This window comes from Trichoplax adhaerens, genomic scaffold, assembly GCF_000150275.1.
Source record: "Trichoplax adhaerens TRIADscaffold_12 genomic scaffold, whole genome shotgun sequence".
Classification (NCBI taxonomy): domain Eukaryota; kingdom Metazoa; phylum Placozoa; class Uniplacotomia; order Trichoplacea; family Trichoplacidae; genus Trichoplax; species Trichoplax adhaerens.
In genome coordinates this window covers 774,873-797,720 of record NW_002060954.1, presented here as the reverse complement: position 1 = coordinate 797,720, position 22,848 = coordinate 774,873, and the positions used below count along the sequence as shown (strand labels likewise).

The following is a 22,848-nucleotide window of genomic DNA, read 5'->3' as shown; positions in this document are numbered from 1 at the left end:
ACTATTATATTATGCAATACGTTTATGTGTAAGAAGTGTATACTAAACAGTAAGATCTCACCATTAATAACGTTGTACGTACATATCATTTTAACTATTATTGCGATTGCTATATTGTAGTAGACCTCCTTTTGTAATTTACATGATATAATAATTATAATTAATCGTAACTGAGAAAGGCAATTATTTATAACATATAACAGCCACTGTCTACAAAAATTTGTGACTGATCCTTATTCATAAATTAAGATTTCAATTAAATCTACAACTTTATTACAGTTCTATAATATCATATGTTCATATATTGCATCCTTTATATTGCACTACTGCGATTCTCACCATTAATTCGTATTTAGGTACTAGTTAGTTTTACGATTTACCGTACTAAAAATTACTATTAATGGTTTTATGACATATAAATTTCTTATTTAATAAAGATGACATATCTAACTATCATCGTATTTCTAATAGTACATACAAACACACAATAAATTATTTTACGTCCGTAAGATATTATGATAGTACATTGTAATTATTAGTATAGTATACCGTAATTATTACGGCAGTATAAAATGCTATTATATTATAATATAGTTCGCAGTATTAGCCTATCATAAATTTCGATGTTTTTTTTATCCTTTGTGTAATCGAGGTGATACTGAGGTAGGTTTTTTCCGTTAAACTATAGAAGAATCGATTTGCAAAAATAGGCTATAAGTTTAAATTTTTAGCAAAGTTACTTCAAAACATGGCGATACAGCAAATAGAGATGTTCAGAGCTTTACACCTAAAAACAAACACATAAAAACTCCTCGATTATATAAGCTATAGAACTAGCAAAATTTAAGCAGTTATAATAACTGTTATATACTCGTATGTATAAAGCATATCAAATTATTTTGGATAACATTCAACGTGAAAGAATTTATATCTATCATCTGTAGTACTAGACATGAAATTTCTATAAGAACAAAGACGGTAGCAATACCGAACCATCGGTATATTAAAAGTAGAATCTTGTACACAGCCAGTATAGCAAAAATAAGCATGATATATTCTCGTAGCTCGATGTACGGATGATAATACGTTTACACTTAATGAGCGTGTCACCAGGGCAAGACTACTGATAATGACAGGAGCGAATATAATTCTTTCGTATTTCATATTTATACTGTACTTATAATATCGTTTTGGTTATGAAACTGACGATAATTAGTAAAGTTATTGAAGCTAAAGGTACAGTAAGTCTTTCAATTCCAACGCAGATATAAGGGTATCATCAGTCTATCGATACTGGATGCTGCTATATTTCATCAGATTTAAGTAATCATATATTATCTCCGGTGTAAATACAGAGAAATAAGCAATAATATTCTGACATAAATTTAAGGAGTTAAAATTTCTAGCGTTTCCGTGATTAGTGAACAATATATTATTGCTATTGATTTTTTTTCGTTTGAATGTTCTTTGTTAAAGCCTCTGTACTTTTCTGGGCCAAAAATGTCATAACACTTTCAAGAGCCTAAAGTAGAAGTGCAGTCAATGAAGGATAATTAATTAATAATAATTCTAGGGCCTTAAGTAACAATGAATAACTATTCGCATATAGGTTATGGTAGTTTATAATACCTAAACATATTATAACTGTGACCTTTTACGATTAAAGTTATAATTAATAGTCCTTGTATAGAGTCTACTAGGTAAAATGTTTACCATTTTCTTACATTTACAGTATACCATATTCCAAAAAAATGTAATAACTTATGTATACTAAAATATTAAAATGAACTCACTTGTTCCCAAATAGCATTAGCAACGTCATCAATTTTTCCACCAACTGCGGTATATTTACCAGTATATCTTATGTAAGACCATAAACTGATAGCGAAAAAGACTAAGGTTGTGCATAAATCAACTAAGTTCGATAGCATCCTTAACGCGGCAAATTCCAGTATTCCGGATAATAGGTATAGAACTACCATCATCACCGCTAACGTTATCGGTGTGCGAAAGATGTTCAGAACATTTTTACTTTCATTTTCTACTTCATATCTTTCGAAAGCCTCATCAATTTCTTTGGTTAATTTTTCTAAATACTTTTGACTATAAGCATCTCCACCCATCTTTCGTACGGTTTTAAATTGCTTTATAGATTCCACTTTAATATCTTCATGCTTACTTTTAAGTATTTCTAACTTCATAAAAGGAGAGCTTGGGCCGCAAATCTAGAAGTGATTAACCTCTTAAATTAATAAATAGCTGTAAGCTACTTAGGGACATAGTAAATATTATCCATACCTTATCCATTTCTTTCGAATAGTATTCTTTGGCTTTACCATAGGCAGTTACATTACTAGCCTCTGCGGTTGCCTAATTTTGGTAAGTGTTATATTTAAAACAGAATTACAAAAGGGTAAAATGTATGCTACTGATAACGACAACACCATTTATTGATGCAAGAGTTCAAAAAAGATAATATTGCTGTATCAATAAACCTGGAACATGGATTTGGGATCAGGGAGGCCATCGCCCTGATAAATTTCCATATATGCCTATAGAAAAAATTCGAAAGAAATATCAGAATTAGCCATTTAGGTACCCTCGCAAGTAAATTACGAAGACATTACACGAATATAATAGTAAAAGCAACAATAGCCATCAACTTCAAATGGTGCTGACAGCTTTATCGATTTTATTCACGTATATGTGATAAGGGATATGATAAGTATGTATAAGACAAGAGAAACATAGTTTAAATTTTATTTTTTCTTGTATGTACTAGATAAGCAGTTCTAGGTGTCACAGCAGAACATCAAAGACTTTTCAATAGGTAAAGCTTACTTAGAAAGATTCAATTTTATTGCACATCAATTTACCTTAAAGTAGTTTAGAAGATCTTTACATGTAAGTTTACATCCGCTGATCTTCTTAACGATCAAGTTTTCAGGAGCAAGAATTGAACCCACTAGTGATTTTACACAATCTCGGAACTCAGGCTGGATATCTAACAATTATTTTTTGGAATAATTTGATAATCAAATGAGCTACATTTGATATCGTCATGAAAATTTACCATTCTATTAAGAAGATACCGTATTAAATTACCTGATAAACGACCCTTAAAATTTGGATTTGTTGAGACAACAAATCCAGGATGAGGCATTAAGAAGCAATTCAGTTGTTCATAGCACGAGTGAATATGCTGCCGAAGCTGTCGTAATTCTTCATGTTGCTCAGGTGATATCTAAAGTGCAAGGATGTATAATATGGAGTTTAACTACGAGCTACGAAAATGATTAAAAGATAAGTAATTGTAATAATGGTAGTTTGAAATATTTATATGATATGAGTGACTTCATGATTAGGGACTTCAATAGTTTACCTCTAATCTTTCCTTTAATAAATCTGCACCACCTTTTTCGCCATATGGATACTCGTAAGGGTAACTCCAGTCCCTTACCAGAAATTGCAAGACCTTAACGTTTCAGGAGCAACGCAATATAAATTACAGAGTAATCTAATTGAAGCTGATGTATGCATAGATTTAGGGTAATTTTGTTTATAGATATTACCTGAAATGGTTTACAGTTATTATCTTCTAAAGCTACACGTCCGTACTCCGTAAATATCTGTTAGATCAAATGATAACGTAAATAATACGACTATTATGTTTTTGAAGCACAGCTTAGATTTAAGAGTAACTCCCCATTTTGTAGTTAAATTCACTATTAATTTAAATCAATAAATTTATTTTAACCTGTAAGTGTTGTAGATGGTCTTCCTGGATATTTTGTGAAATGTTATAGATCTATGTGATAAGTTAAAAAATTTGATAAAATCACTAAGTTTGGCGTTAAATTACTTAAATGTTATCTTACGAATAACATTCTCTCAGTAAATAGAATGATCAATTACCTGGACCGAACTTATCATCGTGCTTAGGGCAAAAATAACTGCACAATCCTTAATCGTAGATTGTTTATCAAATGCACCCTGTGTATCCATTATCAATACAACAACCTAATAGTAGTATAAAATATACGAAAATTTTCGCCGTTGTAAATAAGATAAAAAAGGGAAAATGAAATTTACACAAAAATAGTAGGCTACATTCCAGAAATTACGAGAGCAATCATAATTATGATTCATTAATAAAGATATAATGTAATGAGGCCGTACATCGTAATTATTCAGTAATCGTTAAAAATAATATACCCGTAGATATAACAATGAATGGATATACTCTTCGTATGTACATATTTGTAGTTTGAATGCTCACACAACTACTGTATTCATTTCAAGAGAGCTTATTAAAAATTCGCATACACAATTGATGAAATTTGCACCTCCTTGGTGACATTTTTCATAGTAACGTAGAAAAACATACTTCTTCTCCGTCGGGTAATTCGCACAGAAATGGTTTATCCCATAATAATATACCAGTAGTTTCACGTTGAGAACCACCTCGCCAAGGAAAGCCAGTAAGAACCTCATCGTCCTTACCTAGCCAGTCGTCAGTCGTTTTATCATTCTGTTTGATATTAATAAATAGAATACGTTTAATACGCCATAATTGTTAGTAAGGTTGCTACAATTCAATTAGAAGTCACAATGATTAATATTGTTGTTTTTTGATTTCGTAATATTGTATTTTCAGATCAGAACTATAAAATTTTATTGGTGTGTATCTATTTAAAATTAACAGAGAGAATGATATTTCAAAACAACTTCAATAGTAGTTATAGCACTATGCAAAATTATTGCAGGACGTTAAAAACTCGAAGTAAACAATTGATTACTGATCAATACACTGAATGACTCATTTACATGTAGTATTTTAATACTCGGCTTAAAGTATGCAACCTAATGCACAAGGATTTAATTTGACTATCAGCATCATTTTGACCATTTAGAGTTACTTGAAGAATACTCTGTTTCAACGCTTTAGGTAGGCAGTGAATGATCAATTGATATTCCTCGTAATATATTTGCTAGCAAAATTAGGCTAACTATATATTGGCAATTACTAAGTAATACATGACGATTAGCTTACATTTCTTTCTAAGTATCTGAGGAAGAAATCCAGTAAAAACGATTTGCCTTTCCGATAGGCTCCTGCAACGGATATCACAACTACTTTCTTATTTTGAATGTCGCTTTGGAGTAGTATATTTTCAAGAGCAGTCTCATTTAAGCGAAAACTGTGTTCGGATTCACTTATGACAATTTGTACCGGCTTGCCATGATGACCGTTATCTTCAGCATCATGATTTTTCTCATGACCATTGCCATTAATTTGCACTGTTTTACCAGCCTGGTCTATAGAGTATAAAAACTAAACTTTAGTGTCACAAAAACAAGTTAGCACCGATAAATAAAATCTATCTAGTAAATGATCTCATGAGTTGGTAACGATGATATCATGATGGTTGTAGGATACATTTACAAATTTCCGAGAAAATCCTTCTCGAATGTATGCATACTGCATTTATTTATAAGCAGAAAGAATGTTATGCAGTTTTCTAATCATTAGATGCTATAGATTGATCGCAATATTTATGATCGAAAGGGAGAAAATTTATTATTGCACGTCTTAGATAACTGTAGCGTCTTCAATTTCATATTTTTATTTTTATTAGGTTGATATCTACACTGTACGATAGATTTAGTGAATTCGTCGAACAGAAAGTAATTTGATGAGTTAAAATTAAATATATTGTACACATAACAGGCACGAAATGAGACGGTTAGAATAATTTATATATAAATTATTACGTATAGTGTTACTCATTCTTTAGGATCAATAATTTTCCAATAAAACTTTAGATTTAATTTTATTGTTATTTATTCTTACTTTACTGTAATTTTTATAGGTTATTACTTAAGGTAGATAAATAACATTCCGATTCCTTGACTACAATTAAATCGTTAAGCACGATGCTCTTTCGTATCCTTGAGGACCATTAACAAAACTTTCATTGGATAACATAAATTTTTACACAATACCGTAGTATAATACGTAATTTATCCTGATATTAACAAAGTATTGAATTATTTCTCAAATTACGAGAAAGCAATTAAATATCGATTAAAATATAGGGAATATTTGTAAAGTCAAGTGTCTGACGTGTACTGATGCTATGCAATAGATATTTATGTGGTAAAACATAGGATTTATTACTAGTTATCCTGTAGTTAGGAAACTGATAAATCTGCAGCTTAACAAATCGTTATTTTCAATCACTATCCTTATCAATGACGCATCACGGGAGTTGACAGAAGGTGCTGTTATTTAGGCTTTTTAAGTATCTACTGTATTTAAAATCCGACACATATAACACTTTCTTAAGCAGGCGTATTCAGTATGAGTAAAAGGCGCTGGATCTTCATTATTAGCGATGTCGAGTCAGGTTTAATTATCATATCTCAAATAAATATTGTGCAATTACATAGATCCATGGGAGACTACTGCTGGAATTCTTTTCTTGTATTGTTTAAATGTATCAATCGCTGTTACACAGACCTTAGAGTATAATAGTAAGCAATTTACGTAAGCCAAAGGTTCTAATAGTATCAACGGGTGATATATTATATTTAATAAAATGATGATGGTTCATGTCGTATTAGAAACGAGTCCTATACAGTACTATGCATTGAACAGGGTACGTCAATTTCTGTAGCACTTTACGGATTTTCAGTTCCTACCAACTTGACTAGAACCGTATTGTCATTTCAAATTAAAGATTAGTGGTTGCAAAGCGCTTCGATATACTGTACAATACAGTACAGTAGAACTCAAACTTTGTATACAGTCTACGGTAAAGCATTCAAAATCAGATATTGATGTAGTGGTACGACTCAAAACAAATGCGCTATAAAACTACTACCAGTCAAAATTTGCAAATGTTCAATTGTTACATCATTTTTAGTTCTCGTGTATAGAATGAGTATCATGATATTATCATAATCTGATACGTGAATCAATAAATAATGATGAAAAAAAAAGAATACTCAGTACTTGTAATTACTCAAATAATACTGTATGTTCTACAATATATGTTAGGACAATCTGTAATGATTTGCGTCAACCGATTAATGTTAATAATAACGGTCTATAACAGAAAATATGGCAATAAAGTACAGTATCATTCAACCAATAAGCACACCATGCTGCTGAATCTGCTAAATCTTTATTAACACTAATTATAATCAGACGTTATACACGTACAGTACCGCAGATACCTACTGTGCAGTATTTGATGTGAAGATTATTAGAGACAACTAACGGTCGGAGTAGATGATGAAAGAAATTCAATTGCAACTGTGAAATTTGCACGTAAGAAGTTCCTGGTAATTAATTGAAGGAGTAACAGCGAACATAATAAGTGAGTGTACTCTCGTTTACCATTTTAAAATAATATCAACATTAAAGAAGGAGTTCTCAGATGTTAGACTACGTATTCTCTCGAAAATCTCCATACGATGCACAATTGCACGCAAGGGTGCATTTTTAGAGTTATTAACCACTACTATGCATGTACTTTTAGGGGTGTAACGATGAGCAATACAGTATTGCGATACCGTTTGTTCTAGTTAGAGTACTGAAACTTTGGTTCTCACTATTGCATTCATAAAATGTGAAAGTCGAAAATATCATCAAACATTACAATAATAGCTGTTTCGCCGGAACCAAAAAAATAAAAATCCAGATATACGCCGGTAATGCACAAGTAATACTGTATTTGCTTCATCTTTTTCAGAAGAATACGAGAATCATTGTAACATGGAAGTAAGTTGCTATTTTTGTGTCATTTATACAGTATTTGATTAATAGTATAATTTATATGTTAGATATAATCGTGGTTTCTTTAAATCTGATGGGCAAATACAGGATTATTGTGTTAGCCGTAAATACTTAATTTAGGGGACTGTTACCGTAATTCATTCTTTTTAATTTACTTAAAAAGGGTAAGTGCGGTCCATAAAAAAGGAATTCAACTTGTGTGATTTTTAAATACAGTATTATACATATAACATACAGTACTATGAATATGTATTTAATGAAAGGATTAAGCATCAAAATACTGTATTGTATATATATGCATAGATCTCTGATAACAATCTACGGTTATTATAGAACTACTATCGTAGAGAGATTAATCGAAGCAAAAGTCGATTTTCTGCACCATAAATAGTATTTATATCTTTGTTTTACGTTAAAGTAATATATTCTCTACGTCAGTATTACTTCATCGTCATGATATGCAATTATACAGTATATAGCAAGGTAAATCAGTAAAAATCGAAGCTCGCAATTAAGGAAAGTATACTTCGCGTACATGAATAATTTATTAATAGAGAAAGATCAGATTTAGAAATGGATTACTCATATTCCATCCTTATTGCAGTATGCAACACGTTAACATTCACTGATGATATTTAAAACGACTTGCAATATCCAAATAGCAAAATTAAATCTTCAATCAAATAACGAAACTTTTACAAATAATGGTCTATACTAGTATATTCAGTCTTACCGTTATTCTCCTTCGATTCGAGGCTTTCGTTAACCATATTGTGAGACTACTGAGACAAACTGTTAAGTCTATACGTTGAAGAGCAGTGGTTGCCAAGTGTAGGAAGTTGAAAAGGAAAGTCGATAGCTACAAGTAGCGATTTTTCCGTTGTAATGACTATAGTGTCGTCGATCGGATTGGACTGATCGATTGAAAGATCAAGGATAAAATAGTTTTAAGACACATTAACTAATAGGCAGTGTATAAATCAAGAAGGAAAATGGGGTAGTCAATTTGATATAATATTCATCTTCACATTTGTGATGTTAGTGTGATCGCAATAGAACATGTAGAACTACGGACAGTAACTAGAGTAGTTCTACGTGCAGCATTCTTTTATTCCATATTACAAGACTATGATCAACCTAAATGTAGACTGTATAATGTACATTACATAATCCAGTACTAAACACCGTTATCTTTTTCAGGATGAACGACTACTATAATCTAAAAGCAAGCGTAACCCAAAGATGACGAATTTATTCTCATCAGAGACTGCCAGTAAAATAATAGTAGACCTAGTCGATGTCCTGTACAGTGAAATCTATCATACGACTAACTTAAGCAATATTTATAGGTTAGAAAATTCTCCAAGTCTAGTACACGATTTGTAACATGCTGCACAGTGGACGTTGATGCAGTATAACGTTTCAAATTCTATACGTGACACAGTCAATTTAGTCAACTACCTTGTTTGGCTAGTGCGTTTTCTAATATCAAAAACGAGGTTACCTACCGGGTGGTGGATGTTACGATCAATCCAATCAATCAATCGATGATTGTTGATAGGAGCAAGGATGGATGAAGTAATTAAAGTTGGATAAATGAAATATGGTGATGCTATGACGAATTTTACTACACCGAAAACGATTGATGAAGCAGTAACTACTTACTGTTTACACTTTACGATTAAAAGTGGGTGTCCGATTTTATCATCGTCTGCTTCAGATTTTATTTATTCACTGATTCTATATCTACAGTACAGTACAGAATCCAACTGGCGGATCACTGTAGCACAGGGTGAGTGGCTGATTGAAACTTGAACTTGACGATAACGAAATGTAAATAACAGTAAAATACTATACTGGGCAGATACTGTAATGCATTTGTACAGACAGTGCCTTAAGTGACAGCATGGCTGGTGCTACAGTAGTCCTGTACTGAACAGTACATACAGTACTGCCCATTCAGAAACTAAAATTGGGGAAAAATGACGTTAGCGAGGTAAATTTAAACTGAATTTGCCATGCGAGACAGTACAGTGCAGTATGATACTGTAGAAGTGCATAATGTACTGTACTGTATATAGATTCAGTATCATATTTAGTACAGTACATACTAAACCTCTTGTACGGTGACCGTAAAAATACTAAACATACGATCATCCATAATGCGATGCGTCATTAGTCATTCGCTTATGCTTCAGGCCACGTCATACTCATTAGGGACCGGTGTGACGTACAATACTGCACAGAACAAATGTACTGTACGGTTCAGTACAGAACCTGTGGTCTTCTGTACTGTACACTGTACAGAAGACCATATCAGTACGAGTACAGTAAAGTATAGCGAAGGTTGTTTGAATCATTGGTTACCCCCTCTCTCAACTGAGATATTATTAACCATAAAGAATATACTCGTATGATCTACTGTACAGTGTACAGTATAGTTGTCATACTGTACAGTACTGTACTGTACTATATTTACGATGTGTATTTGCGACTGTACCGTACAGTACTGTACAGTACACTAGACCTGTGTACGGTACAGTAGAGGCCCGCCTAGAGGTACAGTACAGTACAGTATCTAAAAGTACATCTACACTGCAAGGACTTTTGTTCTTCGTTCCTTATTTTAAATTACTGTATTTAGTGACTCAATTTGCATGATGGCGAGCGAAAGATATTTCGATGTTGTTGCTGTCGGATCTTGCAACACCGATTTAATCAGGTAATTCGACATACTGCATTGTACAAGGTGCCGTACTTGTTCTAACCAAAGATTCTAAAATAAAGAAATAACTTACATACAGTAGGCAGCAAAATTCTGCTCTGTCTAGCAAAAGAAAATGAAGCTGCTTATTCGCTTTATTGATAATAATATACTATAATTTAGTTGAAGCTTTCAGTATGCGTTAAATCCAGTAGGTTACAGACTCTCATGCAAAATTGAGAGCCATACATACACATGCAGTACATACAGATCACACTCATTGTGTGCTAATAATTGTATGATTGACCAGAACCTTTGATTTAAATGTCAAATTTTAAAGTTTAATCTGAACCTTGTTACTTATAAGCATACGTACTGCATGTGTTGCAGCTATGTCTCAAGAATGCCAAAACCCGGTGAGACAATCGAGGGCCACAAATTTGAAGTTGGATTTGGTGGTAAAGGAGCCAATCAGTGTATCATGGCAGCAAAACTAGGAGCGACTACAGCTATGATTGCAAGGGTAAATTACTAAACTTGATAGCTCATTTACCACACGCTACGATAGAGTAATATACCTTTCAGCATATACATGTATGGTGATTTCATTATATCGGTATCGGATTTTCTTTTATTTTACAACAGCACTCGTTCACCCAATAGCAGTACAATATTAACCATAAATTAATTTCTTACGACTCTAATAATAACTAGTATACTACAGACAATATCATTAAATAACAAATTAGTCACAGTATAAACGTGTATATCTCAAGAATTCTTTATTTTGACCTCTATGTATTTACATCTTAATTAACGTTCATTTGTTAGTTATAAGAATATTAATGTTACCAATATCAACAGGTGGGTGATGATACCTTTGGAAGTTCTACCATAGAGAACTTTAAAGAGAATGGAGTGGATATATGTAAGAAAATGAAAATGTTTATCAAAGTATACTCCCGTACAGTATTATTGTAGCTAATTATTTATGTAAGCACATTATAGCGAAAACTGCTAGAAGTACTGCATTTTACGAGTATACTACATTTTAAATGCATATTTATCTGTAAGTTATTATAGAGAATGAATAAACAGTTTATCCATTCTTCACTTAATTATACATTATAATTATAGATACAAATCAACTATACATGCACATGTCTTATTACTGTTACTCGAACAACTTTCGCATTGAGTTCATTTGTCATCTCCTTAACTTTTTCATATAATATGAATTAAGTGTTTTATCGCATCTGCTTTAATTTAATTATAATTATAGCAAAAGTGATGGTTACTAGTAATATATCAACCGGAGTAGCACCAATAATCGTGAATGATGAAGGTACAGTCATTGTCCATGGGTAGATATTGTGTTAAAACAGCTCAAAACAAGTATATATCTTTGCAAACCGTTTTGTTTAAAGTATTTCGTGCTTATACTATACTGTGTCTCAAAGAGTTAAATACTGGCATTTTGGAACCTAATTAGGAGAAAATAGTATTGTGATAGTATCTGGAGCTAATAAGTTGCTATCCATCGATGATGTGAAAGCGGCGGGTAATATGATGTCTAATGCTAAAGTTGTTGCCTGCCAGTTGGAAATACCACTGGAATCGGTCTATGCTGCTCTCAAGACAGCTAAAGAGTTTGGTGGTTGGTTTATTTATGTTGTACAATTTTTTAGGTATTTTTGATGTAATCCTAAACTAAAGATGTAATTTGTTTAAATGGAAAACTTCAACTTAGCAAAAACAATCTTGAATACTGCTCCTGCAAATAAGGATCTCGATGTCTCTATTTTCAAATTTGTAGATATATTGTGTTTAAACGAAACCGAGGTAGCGTAGCTTTATTTAATAAATCGAATTACAAAATATCAACCATCGTGATTTAAGATTAAGATTTCGTGATACGCCTGTTCGCATCAATTGATAAACTGTTAAACTATTGAGATTCTTTTCATGATTACAATAGACCGAGATTATGACTGGTTTGGCTGTAAGTAACGTTGATGAGGCTAAGAAATCTGCTTGCATATTAGCTGAAAAAGGTCCTGAATACGTTTTGATAACCCTCGGTAAGCAAGGCGCCGTGATTGCAGGCAAAGATGGTAAACCTCCAGTACATGTAGAAGGTGTCAGCGTGAAGGCAGTTGACACAACAGTTGAGTATATCGACGAATTTGAGATACGCAGGCATTAGCGTATCTAATAACTGTAGTATTTATAAGTAAACGTTTATGCGGCTTTCATTTAATATGATTTATGTAAATAATGCAATGAAATAGGGTGCTGGGGATGCGTTTGTTGGGTCTATTGCATACTTTATGGCAAAGCATCCGCAGTTGTTATTTGCCGAAATAGTGAAGCGTTCCTGTCATGTGGCAGCCGTTAGCGTTTGCAGAAAGGGAACACAAAAGAGCTATCCATCTGCAGAAGATTTACCTAAAGATTTATTTCAGTAACTGCGAATTATAACATCGACATCGAAATGACTAAAGTGATCTCGTGTTACTGCAGTACAAAAGCAACAGTAGAACTTATTTCTTGATCTATTAATAGTAAAGTTACTGCTGTGGATGTTCAATGGTATCGATTCTGACTGATCATAATAGAAGAGTCGCGTTATGATATAGCCTTTTCCTATGTTAAAACGAACATATACAAAAGTACGTATATGAAACATTGCGCTTTCACAGTATATTATCATACTCAGAATGTATAAATTACAGCTAATTTATATCGCTTTGTTTAATTTACATCTGTTGTCTTAACAAGATCAAGCGATTTTTGCTGATTTAACTCATAAAATTTAGATATATTTTAAATACGGATCTTTATTAATTGTGCAAATTCAATTTAACGAAGATATTAATTTGGTCATTTGACAATTCTTCGAAAAATCGTAATACAAAATGCTGTTTGCTAATATACAATCTTGGCGATAACTATATCACATGAAACTGAGTGATACTGGCAGCTTTAATTGCTCACCTAATATGCCTTAGTGACAGGCAATACAATACAAGCTATTAGAGTAAGAAGAAATATGAGGTATTTCCTCTCTTTGCTGGTAAGGACAGCTAATTTTGTGCTATATACGGCACGTAAGGCATTTGCTCAATTATATCAAGTATCCCATATTATTTCTTCTTAGTTTCTACAAAGAGGACATGCTGCTTAACTACAGAAATAAACAAATTTTAAATAGAGCATAAGAAGGGAATATTGTTAGGCATAACATATAGTTATGAACTTATGGTAGACATCGATTCTAAAAATTCGTCACTAAACCCCTTAGAATAAACTAGTGTAAATAAATATTAACTATATTATTGTTTAATAGAAGGCTACCACTAAACATCACAAAAGATAAATGCTGATGCTAGGGTGTAACTCAATAACATTGACTAATTATATAATTATGCGATCTTTCTCACCTATCGGATCGTATTTACGAAGTATCATCTTATCTCTTGTCCTTGGCCTCCTCATTGTATAAAAGAATCCAGTACCAGCAGCACTCATTAATCTGACAATTATAGTTCTATAGAAAAGTGAGAGAAAGGTTTACTTTCTCAATTCGTATTGAAAAATTTAATTAATTATCTATAAAATGATTTAATGCACATAAATACCACGGTTTGATTAATTATATTATATAATTGCGAATACTACGGTACAAATGCAAATACAAGTGTATTAAAGGCGTAAAATAACTGCTACATTAAACCGTTGCATATGCCTTAGATTTTTTGGTAATAATTATAAGTAGAGAAAACCTAATTATGACTAATAATAACATAGTCTTAAATCAAGGATGAATTTTCCAAGATTTCACTATTAATGCAATCATTTCGTTAAATCTTCACATTCATTGATAATAAGTGTTAGAATTGGCGTATGTTATTACTGTACGTGTGCACAAATAATTACAAGGACATCCCCGGTATTTGATACTGTAATTGACGTTTTTTGCAGTATATAAGACTTGTTGACAGAGCAATAACCGGTAACCAGGTAAAACAGATTATAGCTAGATAAATACTTGCTGTAACTTCGTAGATCGTTTATTGCAATACCACATTACGCGTAGTTCATTATGCACAACTGTATCTCATGGTACAGCAGCTTGCATACGTTACACAGTACTGTACGGTATGCTCAGGTATGACGAATATAGTACAGGAAAATTATCAAGTCATCTCTAGGTCTAAATGAGAGATAAAAAACAATCTTACCTTGCTTTTCCTTTGCCCACTGGTTGTGGCACAGGTTAATGATATAAAGTAAAGAAAATACCAATAGTAGAGAGAACAAGTTAACCGATAGGTAGTACCGTACGCTGTTGAAGTTGTCAAAATTTTGACTTACTTTTCAAGTTACTGTAGGGCAGTTAAAGAGATATATCAATGTTTAGTAGACTTGGTGTTTACTGCCACCGTCTGTACATCGAAAAGTGAAGGTTGTTCTCCTGCAATCCTGGTATTTCTCTCAAATTCAAAGAAAATTAAAATAATAATTTCCCTAATTTAATAATTTTAATTGAAGTAAGCACCATTCGAATTCGAATGACACCAGCTTGCTGCATGGGTTTTCAGCTCCAGTACGGTACAGTACTGTAGTACTGTACAGTATTCATGTACAGTACTGTACTGTAGAATACAAACACGCTGCACAGTACTGTACTGTACTGTACTGTACAGTACAGTATTATTAACTTTACTTTACTGTACAGTACAGTACAGTACAGTACTGTAAGACTACTGTTGAATAATCACGGGGCTGTCAAGGACAATACACTATTCAGTACTGTACAGTAGTCGTCTTCTGACCGAACCTTTCTCAGGTCTAAAACCAGCGGTGGACTCTCTTCGAGTATACTGTACTGTACAGTGTACACTGTACAGCCTAGGACCGGGGACTTGCCGAACCCTAACTGTACAGTGTACAGTACACTGTACAGTACTGTACTGTATATGTCATATACTGTACACTGTACAAAAATAGTATGGCCCATAAAAATGGACCTGGTGCATTATGTTTTCGGTACGCCTGCTATGATCATTGATCATGCCTTTGTCTACAGCATTGTACAGTACAGTACTGTACGTACAGCTGTACTGTACGCTGTCTACGTGTCTACAGTACGATACTGTACAGTGTACAGTGCAATACTGAAATCTACGTACTGTACGGCGTTCATTAAAAATTCAGCAATGAACTCGAACACAGTACTGTACCGTACAGTACTACTGTACACTGTACAGTATAGGAAGTGTACAGTAGGTTGCCGTTCATCTACAATATTGTACTGTACTGTACGTAGTACCGTTTCGTAGTCCCTGGTGGTATTTTCTAATTTCTACTGTTAAGTGAAAAGTGCACATTGCACATCTTCCTTTGCTGTTAATATTAGTTCGCCATGAAACGTAACCATAGTGGAACGACGATTCTGCTATCATTAATAATTGTCTCATTGGTTTCACAATGTCATTCTATATCGTTTCGACTGTTAGCTAATTCTAAACGGTGTTTGCTAGATACTGCTCAAAAAAATGAACTAGTTACTGGTGAATACAGTATCAGCGAGACGCCATTGCTTAAAACACACATAAAGGTAAGGCGTCAGTCTCTAATTTTCATCCCAATTTTTCGATATGACTAAAAATGCCTACGTGTATCTATTTTATTGGATATAGGTTACTGATTCGAAAAAGGATGTTCTTTACAAGAATGATGGTACTAAACAGGGAAAATTTGCTATCACCTTAGATCATCCTTCAAGTTTCGAAGTTTGCTTCAGTTCGGAAAGTGAATCAAGTACGCATTAGACTTTCAGACCAAAGAATTAGATTTCCCCTTTATTCATTTCCGTGACTTTACCTAAACCTTCGTTACTATGGTATTCAAGATTGAATATTTTTCCATTTTTAGAGAGCCATCTTCCCCCTGGATCAGGACATGATATCACTTACGTTATTAAGCGTGGTGTCGAAGCGAAAAATTACGAGCAAGTACGCGAAATTAGTCTAGAATCCGATGATTATAGTTCAGTAGACGTTGTTTCCCTACTAACATTGTGTGATTTGTGATTTTGTTTGGATTTGTTTTCAAAGGTAATTCTTTTTACAATTTGTACTATATAGGTTAAAGAAGCCGAAAAGCTTAAACCTATGGAGTTAGAACTAAGACGTTTACATGATTTATCTCAGGAGCTTGTAGAAGATTTCGTCTATATGAGAAATAGAGAGGAAGAAATGCGAGATACAAATGGTAGGTATCTAAAGTAAAATACATTAAGCTATACAGTATACTTGTATAATGTGTTAAGTCAAGTTATTCCTGGTGTAGTTCCAAATGTGCTGTGTTTTAATTTTATCAATTCTGTATACTAACTGGGATTGTCCTTGTTTGATGTAGAATCAACCCATGCGCGTGTATTATACTTTAGCCTCTTTTCTATGTGTTGTTTGTTGGTTTTGGCATCATGGCAACTCTATTACTTACGAAGATACTTTAAGGCGAAGAAATTGATCGATTAAAGTTTATATTTGCCTTGATATCGGTCATTTGGTATATTCTTATATGCAATACATTGATGTACTTAATTTACTAAGAAGTTATCGATGAAGTGTATCAGTTTTTGAAATTGCGACGAAGAATAAATCGAGTATGATAATTAATTTATCATCGGCGCGAAGCTTAAAATATCATAGTTGTATCGTTGACATTTAGTAGTTCCTGTAATCTCTAATATCAATAGGCTTTTATTTTTAGAAAGACCTTATTTTATAGTAATACTATACACTACGCTGCATTGGGTATAGTAACACATTAGTTCTACGAGTAATCTACAACCGAATTGTGTAACAGTGTGAGGTTAACAAACGTAACCACTGCAATTTAGTGATGTGATTTGGTAACATGGCATTAGGAATACATTGATATATACTTTCACTAACTAAATATTTGTCGCATTCTTATGGCAACTGTGTCGCAGAGAACGACGAGTTAATAGTATCCTAATGACAATATTGTACGTAAAACCATCTTTATTATGACATGAGGCATAAACAAGAAATGAAATTGTCTTTAATTCTTTATGTTGAATAAATAAAATTAAGAGCAAAAACGGTCCATAATTTGACGACAGCTGATGTCAAGCACAAATACCGTATAGTCATTTCCAGTTGTAACCTAATATCTTATTGTAACTTAGCATATTCAGGAATGTTGCTATTGACTGTATAATTTATATTCAAACAGGCGACATTATGTCCTAGTGAAGATGGGTTCGTATACGTTATATAGCTAAATAGTAGACTAAGAATAACATTAACGATGTGCTAGATGCTGATACAGCCAAAAAAACTGGTAATAAAGTTATCACAGCGTTGAAAGTTTCATTATCGAGATCACATCCACAGTATAATACATATACAGATATTTAGAATATAAAATCAAAGCATAAATACAGTATAAGGCAGTTTTTGTGTAGATTATTTCTTGATCGAACTTTCCGGAATATATCTATAAATGATAGGGTTCAATTAAAACAGTTTAGAGCCACCAAGTTAGTAATCTTAGGATCATATATACTGTTTGTATAAATCGTATTGTACAGTAGTTCTCAATATGTTATAGCAGACCTAATCGTTGCAATATCATCTAAAAGAACGAATGGACGAGATGGTAGCAATTTTATGTCATTTTCCGTCACATTACTGAAAACAGCTTCACAATCTTCTCGGCAATAAACAAAGGAGAAAGATGAATCGATTGCAGAATTGTGCTGAACGTTCAGCAACTCAATATTATCTTGCACATTCTCAGTGGTATTGCGTGCCTTTTGATTACATCTCCTATCTGCATCACCTACAGTATGTTAAGTAACGATTTATTTTATTACAGTATTATCTAATCATACGAAGCTATATTGAGAATTATGAAGTAATTTTTACAGACTACAACTTCTTTATATATTACAATGGTTACTTTATCAGTGAAAGATAATTAATATGTAGATGCACGTGCCACTCTTTAACAATAGCAGGCTTTCAGAAACTTAACCTTGTACTTTTAGATTGAAAATTTCGGCAACATTTTCTCCCTTAGCTAGTGCGGCATTCAATTTATCCCAGGTCAAATTATCCTTATGTAGTAAAAACAATTTTTATATGATTACAATAAAATTTATCATGGAACACTTAATTAAATCCAACGAGCGATACAAATCTAAATTAATAGTCATTTATGTATGTTATATGCTGTACTACAAATATACAGTGTATATAAATCCGCACATTAACGTAGATCTGCCAGCAAGTGCGCTTTTAACATTACGAAAGATACCCTCACACTCTTACCTCCTTGACAGAGGTAGGTTCCATAAGCTAGTTGAGTTAAAAAGGAAAATGTTAATAGAAATCTGATTTAAGGGTGAATATTACGTAGTCAGCTTAAGTATATACTCGTATACTGTGCTAAGTTTGCAAATTGCTGCGCAGTAACGCACTGGACTGTGATGTACGTATACTATATGTTGTAGCATACAATTTTGTAAATTACTCACTCACTAACGAAAGCTATGTATATGCAGGTAATTTATAGATTATAAGCTTTATTTATATTGTTAGTCTACCGACAAAAATTCTCAAAGGTAGGTAATTTCAATGAGTAATAAGTGCATGATAACAATAGGATTAATAAACTAATTCTAAATAAAGGGGGATGTGCAATTGTACATCTTTCAAAAGCAAGTTTGTGATAGCAAGATTGCAAGAGTTGGTCTTTACAAAAAGGGGTATGATCTCTAGAGGGCTAATTAGTAAGTCTATGAAGAGTAACGTAAGAGTATATTTAATTTACTGTAATGTCGAAGTGATTGACTGCTTGTAGCACTTTGTGAGATTTGTGGACTACTTTCTACTCTCTGTGAGATTAGTTAAAAAAGCACTATTCTAACATAGGAATATTTCGCTAAATGTTTACTGTTAATCCAAATTATAGTGTTAAGCACTTTAAATGCATATGAGTAAACTACGCATAGATTAACGTATTATCATTAAGAAGTATAGATTCTACTGATTTAATTTGTAATTCAAGCAATAATGTAGTCAATATAGGATGTAACAGTGCCCAAAAAATCACTTGTTGCTATACGTGCATTGATTTGTAGGTCTAGAACTACTACAAGGATGTAGCTTGAATAGAAGGTTAGAAACCTTCCGGATGCTAGATTATTATTAATATACTGTATTTCATCTAATGCATGAAGGGGAAGGCGATAGTAAAGTACCTACCTTGGACCAAAATCTAAAATATTGGAAGATTAAACTGTTAAACTGTGTTTACGACTTACTTTTACGGTTTTACCGCAATACGAGCTTAACTCTAATGGCTTTACATCTACAGTACAGTACAGTACTGTAAAGTGTACCGTACAGTTAACGAAAAGTACAGTATGCATGGTACAGTACTGTACAATCAATGGCAGAGTGTACAGTACTGTACTGACATACTGTATATACTGTACAGTATATACTGTATATATACAGTATATATATATATATATTGTAGGTCACGTGACAAGCCCGCAACACTACTGTACACTGTACAGTACTGTACTGTACTGTATATTATACTGTACAGTAGTACTTGAACCATACTTTACAGTACAGTACGTGGAGTTGTGCACTTCATGGAGTACCAGTCGCCACTACATACATCATGTACCCCAAAAATCGAAATATGAAGGGTAAAAAATAAAAATAAGTAATAAACAGTTTTTAAATCCAGTCTAACATTTTCTTACATTATTGTTATACATCATGATATGGTGTTTGTTACTGCCTTATTCGTAAAGAGGAGTTTTCAAATTGTTGTTATTTGAATAGAATTTATTATTTTAAAGATGAAAACGTAATTAAGTATAATTATTCAAAAACTTTGAAAATTTTGGAGGGTGTATGACCGTATTTTCCTAACGCGTCTAGTTGTATGAATTCTAAGGTTTTATAATTTATAGTACGATATTGGTATCAGTTGATAACTTGCCAAGCTAGTAGAAGAATCCTTTGTACTTGCAACTATATATTTATACAGCGGTATACGAGGAGTTATATCAATATAAAGACTCAAATAACATAATTAGTAACTAAATTATATACAATTATATCAATATAAAAAAACTCAAGTAACATAATTAATTTAACACGAAACAATTTTATATGAAAAGATAATCGATTATGTATTGTAATAGCTGGTAATTAATCACAGCTAATGGTACAGAATATATTTGCAGAATAATAATCATGTGCTGTAGGGACTATATTTGGCAACATGGTGATGGTAACAGCGCACCAGCTGTGTCAAAGCTACAAGTGTCATCTATGCGCTATATTGTTGCTTTACTGATTATTGTAATTATTACTAACCCTGTTACTTCTAAGACGGTAAAACTATACGATAAATACTATCTATTAGGCGAAAAAACATTAGATATTCTAGATAACGCTGTTTCATATTTACAAAAGCAATATATACGTTTATGCCAACCGTCGCTAATAGGATTACGAATAGCCCAAGGTATGTGGATGGATTAATACAATAAACTGTCTAAGTTTATGCGAATTAATTAATTTTCATATTGTAATTTTCGCTGCTGTATATTATTATTACCCGGTATTACATTATAGTTATCCAAATTGCCTTATACGCATTTATTTAGTGCTACATGTTAGTTGACCTGTCAGGACAATTGCCTCCTGTAACCCTTTCTACGCTTACTTAGCCATTATATAAATAAACGGTATGAAACGACGGGGCTGCCAGTTAATGACTTTTCAATTTGTATGTGCTAAATGAGGTCTAGTGATCTACCATTGAAAATGCATTACAGATCTATATTAACCCGGTTACTGTGGTATTATCTTTCAATCGATAAATTTAGGGTCCGATATAGTTATATAAAGTTAACCCTTACATTTCTTAAAGATTTGAAATGATTTGTAAGATAAAGGAATTAGAGATTGCTTATTTCTGCTCAAACGAAATTTTATATGAAATCAGATTACAAAAATAACATGCAGTAATGCAATATTGTGACTTAATTTTTACCAGTTGTCCAAGAGTAATTATCCTAGAATCGTATCTTGCAGTGAACCTAAGCGATTCAATCGTAATTCCATGCTTTACAAAACGAGCGATACTATAAATAACTCATCATAGTTATCTTAATGCTCGTGAGATAGCAAATTAATTTTCACTCGCTTTAAATTAAAAGTATAATTAATTATTCATTTTATTTTTACTGGCAATAGGACAATTTGAAGTTATTACTAATGATCGGCGCTTTTTTAATATGACGCTGTATTATGATGCTTTACAAATGTATCATCAAATCTCTCGGTTACTACTGGCTGATGCAACATCTGAAGCTACATATTGGTCGAAGAAAAATCAAAAATATCATTCAAGTAGTAACACCCTAGTATCGCAACCTTGGAAATTATCTAATTTGGACCGTGAATTTAAGCTCATACCTGTTCAGATTCGAAATGAACGTATATACGATCATGGGATACATCATGGTAATGATTACGGTATGGCTTGCCTAAACGAGTTAATGGGTCAAAGAAATGCTATGCCATGTACAATATCAGCTGAATGCTGGCAGAGTAACATCCTGGAAGACCTACAAGGTCATAAGCTTGTACGGCAAATTATCTATTTTATGCTCGCAAAAGATTTAAAATGTCATGCACAAGTGACACAACGTTTACTTCATCATAGCAAATACCATGACGTAAATGATTTACTGCAAGCATTTTGTTCTTATGCTTATCTGGAGGTTAAAACTTTATATGAGCAATACGATCTTAAAATGATTCAAGCTCAACAAATATTTTTAGAGGAAATCGTATTTTGTGCAGCATCTGGCTTCTCAGATTTCTACAATTATAATTTTATGAAAGAAGTTTTTCAATACCAATCGTTTAGTGGATGTTTCTCAATGTCTAAATCAAGGAGAAAAATTCGAAATATCGACCATAATGAGAAGCAAGATGCCTATTGCCCTAAATTAAAAGGTACTATCTTTTTCCTTAGTTCCGTAGGTTTCATATATTACCATGTAGATGAATTTTAGGTTATCTTCGATGTAATGTCTTTTTCGTATCAGTAAATGTATTATTTCTTGCTACATCATCTACTATCTATCATTCACTTTAGATGGATGTTCAATGCGCTTAACCGGCATGGCTATAGCATTTCATGCTCTCTATCTACGTCGAATTTTACTAAAAATGAAAATTGCTCAATTCCGCGATGAAAG

The 22,848-nt window shown here is 32.7% G+C and overlaps 5 protein-coding genes across 5 annotated transcripts; 3 read left to right on the top strand and 2 right to left on the bottom strand.

Moving 5' to 3' along the window:
- Positions 1 to 1,438: 1,438 nt before the first annotated feature.
- Positions 1,439 to 8,574, bottom strand: TRIADDRAFT_59772 (uncharacterized protein; the record flags this gene model as incomplete). Its single annotated transcript, XM_002115716.1, has 13 exons — positions 1,439 to 1,522; positions 1,794 to 2,225; positions 2,299 to 2,370; positions 2,496 to 2,552; positions 2,877 to 3,004; positions 3,106 to 3,244; positions 3,383 to 3,475; positions 3,573 to 3,629; positions 3,758 to 3,808; positions 3,916 to 4,020; positions 4,388 to 4,531; positions 5,054 to 5,319; positions 8,538 to 8,574. The coding sequence occupies 13 exons, from the start codon at positions 8,572 to 8,574 to the stop codon at positions 1,439 to 1,441; spliced, it is 1,665 nt and encodes a 554-aa protein (XP_002115752.1).
- Positions 8,575 to 10,887: 2,313 nt separating this feature from the next.
- On the top strand, positions 10,888 to 12,976 carry TRIADDRAFT_38171 (expressed hypothetical protein; the record flags this gene model as incomplete). Its single annotated transcript, XM_002115854.1, has 7 exons — positions 10,888 to 11,031; positions 11,373 to 11,436; positions 11,791 to 11,853; positions 12,001 to 12,165; positions 12,259 to 12,350; positions 12,487 to 12,675; positions 12,800 to 12,976. The coding sequence occupies 7 exons, from the start codon at positions 10,888 to 10,890 to the stop codon at positions 12,974 to 12,976; spliced, it is 894 nt and encodes a 297-aa protein (XP_002115890.1).
- A 2,999-nt stretch (positions 12,977 to 15,975) lies between these two features.
- Positions 15,976 to 17,056, top strand: TRIADDRAFT_6732 (uncharacterized protein; the record flags this gene model as incomplete). The annotated part of the gene is made up of 5 exons (XM_002115853.2): positions 15,976 to 16,131; positions 16,214 to 16,316; positions 16,449 to 16,528; positions 16,661 to 16,787; positions 16,935 to 17,056. Coding segments are annotated over 5 exons (588 nt in total), but the record flags the coding sequence as incomplete, so codon positions are not given.
- A 1,088-nt stretch (positions 17,057 to 18,144) lies between these two features.
- Positions 18,145 to 18,904, bottom strand: TRIADDRAFT_59769 (uncharacterized protein; the record flags this gene model as incomplete). Its single annotated transcript, XM_002115715.1, has 3 exons — positions 18,145 to 18,389; positions 18,585 to 18,666; positions 18,881 to 18,904. 3 exons carry the CDS (start codon positions 18,902 to 18,904, stop codon positions 18,145 to 18,147), a joined length of 351 nt encoding a protein of 116 aa, XP_002115751.1.
- A 1,923-nt stretch (positions 18,905 to 20,827) lies between these two features.
- Positions 20,828 to 22,662, top strand: TRIADDRAFT_59768 (uncharacterized protein; the record flags this gene model as incomplete). Its single annotated transcript, XM_002115852.1, has 2 exons — positions 20,828 to 21,101; positions 21,836 to 22,662. The coding sequence occupies 2 exons, from the start codon at positions 20,828 to 20,830 to the stop codon at positions 22,660 to 22,662; spliced, it is 1,101 nt and encodes a 366-aa protein (XP_002115888.1).
- Between the last annotated feature and the right edge of the window lie 186 nt (positions 22,663 to 22,848).